The 10118-nt window shown below is 39.2% G+C and overlaps 2 protein-coding genes across 2 annotated transcripts; one reads left to right on the top strand and one right to left on the bottom strand.

Annotated features, from left to right (window-relative positions):
• Window positions 1–1450: 1450 nt before the first annotated feature.
• Window positions 1451–5362, top strand: LOC119009463 (oocyte zinc finger protein XlCOF6-like). Its single transcript, XM_037080761.1, has 2 exons — window positions 1451–2194; window positions 3062–5362. Exons 1-2 carry the CDS (start codon window positions 1654–1656, stop codon window positions 4435–4437), a joined length of 1917 nt encoding a protein of 638 aa, XP_036936656.1. The 5' UTR covers window positions 1451–1653; the 3' UTR covers window positions 4438–5362.
• LOC119009464 (zinc finger protein 84-like) lies at window positions 4499–9640 on the bottom strand. The gene is made up of 2 exons (XM_037080762.1): window positions 8930–9640; window positions 4499–8815 (listed from the first exon to the last, which is right to left on the bottom strand). Exons 1-2 carry the CDS (start codon window positions 9399–9401, stop codon window positions 7788–7790), a joined length of 1500 nt encoding a protein of 499 aa, XP_036936657.1. The 5' UTR covers window positions 9402–9640; the 3' UTR covers window positions 4499–7787.
• Between the last annotated feature and the right edge of the window lie 478 nt (window positions 9641–10118).

Raw genomic sequence — 10118 nt, 5'->3', positions numbered from 1 at the left:
GTTACTGAACAAAGAGAACTATTTAACACTTATTTTAATTAGAATTAACACTAACACTAACTCTTAATGAATGTCATTAATTTTTGCCAAACTCATTTTTCTGCCACTCAGTGATTTTAACCATGTTGACTTCCACCCACTGTGACATCACACACATAGTCTATTAATAGCATTCAAGTCAATTTTTGTTTAGTTTCATATCGTAATATTATTGCAGAAAACCAAAATATATACCAGTTTCTTTTTCAATACCCTGCAGCCCTTCTCTTATTCAAAAACATGTTGTACAAAACAGCTGCAGCTTGTCTTTAGATCATGATTATTGCGCATTTGCATCTTGCTAAACTCATCCTCTGTTATCAGAGTTTAAACCAAATAAACAAAACTTAACGTGGCAAACAAAGCAGCATTCATGACTGCATCTCTCTTCACATGAATTACACCAGCTGTCTGAAACATCTAGGAGGTGATCTGCTGCAGGTAGTAACATGGAGTGTTATGAGGTACTGACCCTTAGTGGTGATAACAGGTCAGTGCACCTGAGAGGGGAAAATATAATAAAGGGTCCTCAGCTATTAAATTCCCTTCCCTGCCAGAGGACCACCACCATGTACTGAATGTCACATACGATGTTTGTCAGTTTAAAAATAATTACTAAACTCAAGAAAGTCTTTGAGCTGTTTGAGTTTAATACTTAGTAATTAGTCATTAGAAAGACTACACACCCAACAGTAATTTAAGTGACTAAATCTCATTTGACACTCAATGAACACCATAATTAAAACTATGTAGAGCCACTCTCTTATATAAGCTACCTCACTAAACTGTGGCTAGACTTGTTGCTGGCGAAGTACAGGTGACTGGTGGCACTGATATCTTTTTTGTAATTTTGCTTTTAAACAAACTTCCAGTCAAAGGTCTTAAGTGATTTCTTATCTCACAGAAAGTGACATTATTAGCTGTTGACTAACCTGTATTAGAGATATGATATCTAGAATAAGCTGAATGCTTTGGTCTGTGATTCTCCTGCAGTAAAAAGTCTTCTGGTCGTCTGTCATGGGTGGTTGACAGTGGAGAAAGGCTTGCTGTATTCTAAATAAATATTATATTGATAACAAAATGACAGCAGTGCCCTTCAAGAGCTTACATCGAATTTACCCTGTTAAAAAATCCGATAATTCCACTGGGTTTGTTGTTTTTTCAAGTCAGAGATGGAAATTATTTTTCATGTGTTTTTCACAGTGAACATCCACATTTATTCTGTACTGATGTGAAAGACATGGATACAAATTGAAACACGCGTACTAATGTAATTTAATGTATTTGATGTTATGTTATATTTTGTGTTCAGTGAGTTGAATAGTAATATCGACTTTATAATTTATCTCCTAACCATTTACATTTTTAGGTGAAAAAAGTTTTTCTAATATAGGATCCCGGAAGTGGCGTGACTTCGCTGTCTGTAACTCAACTCTCGCGAGACAGTACGAGAGCCAAAATGGCGTCCCCGTGCTGCTAAACATTAGCCAAACAACTTCTCTCCTCAGAGAAACAAGCGTTTTACATTTTTCATCATCTCCTGTTTTGATTCCTTTCAATCTAAACGGGACTACAGACTGGCTAGAAACGATCTGGATCATCTGGAACCAAAACATGGACGAGTGTTTAAACAGAAACTGCAGCATGAAGAAGGAAAACACAGTCTGTACGAGCAGGGGCAAAGACAGCTCCTCTCCAAGCAACGACCCATTCTTACTGGGTTCACCCTGCAGCTCAGCTACACCACCATCCACGTCTAATCCGCCATGCGATACGGAGGTGGGTGACATACTTAATTCAATGGAGAAAAAACTCTCCGGGCTTGAAGCTGGACTCACTGTCATTGAAGTGCTGCGCGGGGAGTTTAAGGCGCTGCGCCAAAGTCTGGAACAGAGTCAGGCACGGACAGAAACCCTCACCGAGGAAAATACAACCCTGCAAGACTCTGTCAGCACCCTCAGCGCCCAGCTAACATCTGTCACCGCCGAGAACAAGCGTATGAAGGAAACCATACGGGACTTACGAGCACGGAGCATTAATGACAGCGTGCTCTCCAGCGCCATTCCTGAAGAAACCACAGGCCGGACCGCGAATAACACCGAACCCGTCCGTCCCCTCAAATGTTCTGAGACTCAATCGGGATCATCCAAACCAGGTAAGAAGTCCATGAACATGCAGTGTTGGTCCAGAATATGGAAAGCTAGTCTATCTTCTATTAGCACTGTAGGGGAGTTGATCAGGAACATGCAATACTTTTAAAATAAATAATCAAATAAGTAATGTATTACTGCTTATTTTCTGCCTGTGGAAAGGGGGTTGTTTCACTGCTCGTTGCATTAGTTGTGCATTAAGTTTCTTACAGGGTAAGTTCACCAATAAATTAAAAGTTAGTCATTATCTTCTCACCTTTAGCTCTAAGTTTCCATCATAACTGCTGATGGATAGTTGGGTGAAGTTTTGTAGTTCACAAAACAGGTCTGGAGCTGGGCACTTCTTTTAAAAAGTTACAAAGTTACAAAAAAAATAATAAATTCCAATCGAAAGACCATGACCAAAAATGTCTTTGAGGTTTTGACATTCATACCATCTTTTACCCCGGGGCAAAAAACTAGGGATGCAAGTCAAGTCTGCATGTCACTGCTTAATTAGGGCAATGCAATGTTAGGTTTCTACTAGCTGCAATTGTCAGCAATAAATGTACATATTGTCTGTTTTCAGTATTTGAGTCATTGTATACTTAGATCAGCATTTCTGACATGTAGTCCTATGCTTATTTTTCATGTGGTGGACTTGGTATCCACTGCAATAGTGGGCTAGATTTCCCAGCTATTTCTTTTACAGGCAAAAAAACTTTTGTTGAGGTAATTTGTGGTCTTTGATTGCCCCCAATCGGTATATTAGTTTTACTGTAGGAAAGTTTGTGGGTAGAAAGGAGATTACGATTCGACACAATACTTTTCTTGGGATTTAAGTCCCAGGCATCTCCTGTAATGTCTGCGAACATTTTTGATATGTTTTTCAGATCTCCATGATGGTGTCCATGAGCTGTTGGTGATTAAAGAAGAAGATTCCCTTGAGTGGAGCCCCAGCCTGGACCAGAAGGACCCCCTACACATAAAAGAGGAACAGGAGGGACAGCAACTGAATGAACTGGTGGAGACTCATATCACCAACTTCCCATTCACTACAGTCACTGTGAAGAGTGAAGATGATGAAGAGAAACCTTTTTCGCAGTTTCATCAAAGACAACCTGAGGACAACGGAGAGGCAGAGCCTCAAGCCAGCAGCTCAACAACACAGATAAAAACAGAAACTGATGGAGAGGACTGTGGAGGATCTGAAACCATTAGAATCCAAGATCCAGATGATCTTCCACAACTAGATACTGATGAAAAGACTTCTGACTGTTCTGAGACTGAACTCAGTTATGATTGGCAAGAACCTTTATCAGAAACTGAACCCAAAACAGAGAGTGATAGGGAGGGAACCAGGGCAGCTGAGTCCAGGGTTAATGCCCTGAAATACAAGAATGTGTGTGATGTTGGAGGTAATGCTGAAAAAAAAACCTTAAGTTGCTTTGATTGTGGTAAAGGATTTCATGACAAGGGGCCTCTTCAGAGACACATGATGTGTCATTTGGGAAAAAGGTCCTCCAGCTGTTTGGTTAAAAAGAAATGTAGAGCTGAGAAAAAGGTAGTTTTACAGATGAGACTAAATACAGGAGAGAAAACGTTTGACTGTCGTGAGTGCGGGATAACATTTAGCTTTAAACGTAGCCTTGAGAGTCACATGCTTGTCCATGCAGTAGATAAACCATTTGGTTGTGATGTGTGTGGTAAAAGATTTACAAAACAGGGAAGTCTCAAGGCACACACAAGACTACACACAGGGGAGAAACCATTTGTTTGTGAAGTCTGTATGCACTCATTTACGGATAAAAAATATCTCGAGGCACACATGAAAATCCACACAGGAGAGAAACCATTTAGTTGTGATGTTTGTGGGAAAACATTTAGCCAAAAGAGAAATCTAAAGTCACACATGCGAGTGCACACAGGAGAAAGACCATTTGGCTGCGGCGTTTGTGGGAGAAAATTTACAGAACAGGGGATACTGAAAACACACATGAGGGTCCACACAGGAGAGAAACCATTTGGCTGTGATGAATGTGGAAAAAGATTTATACAACAGGGAATTCTGAAGAGACACATGATAGTCCATGCAGGAGAAAAACCGTTTGGTTGTGATGTTTGTGGTAAAAGATTTACGCAACAGGGAAATGTGAAGACACACATGAGAGTCCACACAGGAGAGAAACCATTTGGATGTGGTTTTTGTGGGAAGAAATATGCAGAACAAAGAAGTCTGAACACTCACATGAAAGTCCACTCAGGTTAGACACTGTTCCAAGGTTTGTTGAAATAAAACTTGAGTGTAGCACTTATACATTCAAATGAAAGATTTTTGTTGTAATTACAATCAACCATTGTCATGCAAGTTCAAACATTGCTCATGTAACCTATACCCTCCAGACGAGGGTATAAGTTGCAGTATACCAGAGTTTTTTAATGGTTCTGAGTGTACAACCTGCACTGCCACACCTGTGGCTGCATGTTTCATCCAAATTCTAGAACTGGAGACCTCTCTTCAGTTACTGCACGAGTAACTATGTAAACTTTATGGCAGACAGCCACAAGGGGGAGACACAAGTTCCATGTTCCTGCAGTGATCATGATGATAAAATGTTAACAAATCTTGTTTTTTTTACATAATGCTGCATCTCTGGACTTAAAGTAAGGTGCAGAATGAAAGGATAATTTTCCTGTAAAACATTGTTATGATATTGTATTTATAATTTAAAAATATTTGTGTATAACAATGTCGATCAAGTGGTGGTGAAATCATTGGGTTTTATGGTAAGTGCCCAGCCTACTGTAGTGCCAAATGTCAGCAAGGAAGCATCAGCTAGTGTCAGCAATTATAACATTAGTTATGTTTGGCGACATGTTAGCATAAACAATGCTAATATTTGCAATGTTAATGTGAGCCAGCTAATGTAAGTTATGTTACTTTGTTCATCAAACTGACAATCACTTGAGGAGGCAGATGGTTTGAACAAAGGCAGTTTTTATTGTCTTTCTCTTGTGTTTGTTTCAAAGTATATAACAGAACTGTTCTTTGGTTGCTTAATGTGTCATTATGTGTCTTTATCACAAATCGTTTATAAAGGTCCTTTCTCAATAGAACTGTACAAGTATGGTCAAAGTTAAAGGAAGTTGGACAAATGTTTTCTTAAAGATTCACTAATAAAAGGTCAACTCAGTTTTCTTGACTAGTGGGAAGTCTAAGGAATTAGCCATTGATTGAGCATGACTCCAGACCTCTCAAACTTTGTTAAAGGCTACTTACTATTTAGACCTATGTGTTAATTCGGCAAACTTTAAACATGGAGATATCTCCCTCTTTGCTTATAAAATGTTGTACGTATGTTCCAATGATGTACAGGTTTATTTGCATATAGAGCAGATACAGATACAAGTTAACACTGGAAAAGAAACATTTGGGTGTGATATTTTTGGGAAAAGAGAGTTCACACAGGAACGAGACCATTTGGCTGTGGGGACTGTGGGAAAAGATTTATCTTAAAGAAATATCTGATCATCCACATGTCAATCCATACAGGAGAGAAACCTTTTAGCTGTGCCAATTGTGGGCCAAGATTTGGTCGTGAGAGTATTCTTGAAAGACACCAGCTCGTCCACACAGGGAGGAAACCATTTGGTTGTGAAGTTTGTGGTAAAAGATTTACACAGCAGGGAAGTCTCACTACACACGTGAATCCACACAGGAGAAAAAACGTTTGGTTGTGACTTCTGCGAGATTACATATTCAGATCAGGGACATCTAAAGTCACACATGAGGGTCCAGACCGGAGCGAAGGAAAACATAGAAATCTAAGCATGTGCCTTCAATAAAAATAGTGGTTGAAAGGATTATTCAAACATAATCATATTGCCTGTCCCAAATTGCTGCCTGGTCCCAAATAAACTCCTGGTCTGTTAAGTTATTGAAACAAATAAATGCCCCGGCTATTATTTGATATGTTACGGTATGATAACTTTCCTGGCCCAGGGAGAGAGACATGCATCGGACTGGCCCACAGCGCTCAGCTGCAGACACAGCAGAGAGGTGACGAGACGAGACTAATCATGACTGACAGGCATCAAGGCCACTCAGTGTTACCTTACCAACCCGCCCCCCACCTATTTCATTCACAAAACGGGCCTGTGGCAATTCTGGACAGCAGTTTTTTTTTTCTTCTTCTTCCTTCATTGGCCCCTGATGGCGTCTGGGCCCCGGTGCAGCTGCACCAGTTGCACCGCTGATACTTAAGCCACTGGCACTGGTCAGTAATTGTGCATTTTAACGGGGGACAGTAATGAGACAGGAATAAAGTTAACAATACACAGCTCTTCCTTTCACTCATCTTTATTATGAAAAAAGTCAAACAAAGCTAACACATTTCCAAGCACGGAAACATTTAGTCTCAAGACCACAGATACACAGATGTAGCTTTCTTTACTTGCTTAAAATACTAAAAACATAATAGTGACTAGCTTCAATGGTGGGGACAGACATGCAGGTATGCGTTCTCCATGTGCTAGCTTTACACATTATCTGAATTAGCCAAAAAATATTCAACAATAAACAAGTACAACATATATATTTATAAAACTATCGCAAACGTGTTTTCAAGTTGACAATGCTCTATGTGAAGAAGTGACCTGAAATGGGGGAATAGTAGGGGGAGAGGAACGTGGAAATCTACATGTGGCTCTGGCCTTGATTTGTCTGTGCTGAGTTGTCTGTACAGCACTCGATCCTTCCTACTGGAGCCCCGAGGCATTATCCAACAGATCAAGAACACTCCACCCACTCATACATGGGTCCACATCACCTATCTGTGTTTCTCTCTTTGTCTTATGGAATGCATCCCATAAAAGTAACCAATAACTGTAGTGAGGAAAAATAAAAACTTTTCAAAATTTAATATTTCACCTTTGTATGGATTACTTTTTTTCTACCACATACTGTCTGCAACATAGTCACCACTAAGGACCAGAAGTCATTAACTATTCATGAATTCTATTCTATTCACTTCAGTTTTTATAAAGCCAGACAGATAAAAAAAAAAAAAAAAATCAAAATAGTAATTAAAAGTATTTCAGTTTCATAAGTGACACTGTATTCTTGCAGGAAATACCTCTTCTATAAATATCTTCACATCATTCCAAGCCCTCTACATTTTGAACTCTAACCTGAATAGACAACATGGAGACAATGTCACAAAAAGACAACATAGGCTTCTAAAGAGTTGTTTTCTTATGTTTCTGGGAAAGTAAACACAAGAGTAAGACAAAATTAGATGCAGTGAAACCATAAAACCAAATGTACATGTTTGTTGGTTGCAACATAAAAACTTCTATCTAGAATGCACATTCATGTGTTTCTTAAGACTCACTGTTTTTTGGATTTTTTTCCCACAAAAAAAAAAAAAATCAAAACTAAATGGTGTCCATCCTATGTGGATTCTCATGTGTTTGTTAAGAGCTACCTTGTGTTTAATTATTTTCTCACAAGATCACAACCGAATAGTTTCTCTACTTTGTTGGACTATCATGTGTGACATAAGATATGCATTCTGCTTAAATGTATTACCACAAACATTTCAACCAACATAAAAGTATCTATCCAGAATGGACTTTCATGTGTTTCTTCAGATTTCCCTGTTCGATAAATCTCTTACCACAACAATCACAACCAAATGGTTTCTCTCCTGTGTGGGTTCTCATGTGTCTGTTAAGAGCTGACTTATGTTTAAATCTTTTCTCACAAGCATTGCAGTCAAATGGTTTCTCTCCCGTGTGTGTTCTCATGTGTATCTTTAAACTTCCTTGTTGTGCAAATATTCTACTACAAACATCACAGCCAAATGGTTTTTCTCCTGTGTGGGTTCTCATGTGTCTCTTCAGGCTCCTCAGTTCCACAAATCTTCTTCCACAATGGTCACAGCCAAAGGGTTTCTCTCCTTTGTGCGTTATCATGTGTAACTTTAAATGTCCTTGTTGTATAAATCTTTTACTACAAACATCACAGCCAAATGGTTTTTCTCCTGTGTGGGTTCTCACGTGTCTCTTCAGGCTCCTCGGTTCCACAAATCTTCTTCCACAATGGTCACAGCCAAATGGTTTCTCTCCTGTATGGGTTCTCACATGTGTCTTCAGACTTTCCAGTCTTGCAAAACTTTTTCCACAAACATCACAATCAAATGGTTTCTCTCCTGTGTGGGTTCTAATGTGTGACTTCAGATGTTTCTGTTGTGCAAATCTTCTCCCACAAATATCACAAACAAATGGTTTCTCACCTGTTTGGACCCTTAACTCAGAATCTGACAATGGTTCTTGCCAATCACTATAACTGACTGGATCCCGCTTCCTGACAGGTTCACATCCTCCACAGTCCTTTCCATCAGTTTCTGTTTTAATCTGTGTTGCTAAGCTGCTGGCTGGAGACTCTGTCTTTATGTTTTCTTGAGTTTGGCATTCATAAAGCTGTAAATACTTTGGTTTCTCTTCTTCATCTTCAGTCATCATAGTGACAGCAGTGAATGGGAACCTGGTCATGTCAGCCTCCTGCAGCCCATTAAGCTGCTGTTCCTCCTGTTCCTCTTTTATTTGTGGGGACTCTGACTTGTCCTGGCTCCACTCAGGGAACACTGAAATAGAAAAAAAAAATGGTTTCTCTGCTGTGTGTGTTCTCATGTGCATCTTTAAATGTCCTTGTTGGATAAATCTTTTACTACAAACATCACAACCAAATGGTTTCTCACCTGTGTGGCGTCTCATATGTGTCGTGAGACTTCCCTGCTGTTTAAAGCTATCACCACAAATATCAGAAGCAAAGGCTCTCTCTTCTTTTTGGACACTCAACTCAGAATCCAACAACGGTTCTCGCCAACCATCATAACTGAGTGTATCCTGGTTCCCTGCAGTTTTACATCCTCCACAGTCCTCTCCACCAGTTTCTGTTTTTATGAGTGTTGCTAATCTGTTAGCAGGAGGCTCTGTCTTTATGTTTTCCTGAGTTTGGCATTCATAAAGCTGTAAATGCTTAGGTTTCTCTTCTTCATCTTCAGTCATCACAGTGACAGCAGTGAATGGGAACCTGGTGATAGCAGCCTCCTCCAGCCCAGTAAGCTGCTCTCTTTCCTGTTCGTCTTTTATTTTTGGGGACTCTGACTCCTCCTGGCTCCTGTCAGCAGACACTGACACAGAAAAAAAATCCCAATTAATCGTAATCATTTTCTAAGAACCAATGCTGCATTCCATTGTACTCCAAACTAAAGAAAAACAAAATCAAATTTTTTCAGACATTTAGAGTGGAAGACTGGAAAACGCATCCAAAAAATTTCTGACTTGCAATGGATTGTAGCATTCATGAAAAAAAAAAACAGGAAATTAATGAAAAACATTATACATTTACAATGTAATATGTGAGGTTCCCTTCAAGGAAATGTAAGCATACAAGCCCAGAAAATACAGTGACGGGGCACATCATTGATGCCAATTAGAGAGCAGTATTTAGCTTTAGAGATGAATTGCATCATAAATAATCATAGGTATGGACATGCTTTGGTGAAAAATTACCTCAATATCTGGTTAATATGGAAATAAAACAAAACTTCACTGAGCAATTCCATTCATGTGCAGAAATGATTGCCATTTACTGTATATATATATTAGGCCAAATAAACAGGCAACTCAGAATACAACAAACAAACACAATAAATGAAGGAATGACTAAATAGAGATATAATTGGCCATCAGTGTAGAAGCTGGTAAAGTTTTACTTGTTTGTCTTGTGAGTTGGCTAAATGATGTCCAACACTGAAGAGAGATCCAGTTGAGTCTCTATGTTTGTCAGGCGCAGAAGAAATGGCATCAAGGGAAGATTCAGGGTTGAAGTTAAAAAGCCAAGGAAATTCTATTTGTATTTACTGCACTGACTGCATTTTATAC

This window comes from Acanthopagrus latus, chromosome 20, assembly GCF_904848185.1.
Source record: "Acanthopagrus latus isolate v.2019 chromosome 20, fAcaLat1.1, whole genome shotgun sequence".
Taxonomy (NCBI): domain Eukaryota; kingdom Metazoa; phylum Chordata; class Actinopteri; order Spariformes; family Sparidae; genus Acanthopagrus; species Acanthopagrus latus.
This window is presented reverse-complemented; position numbering and strand designations above follow the sequence as displayed.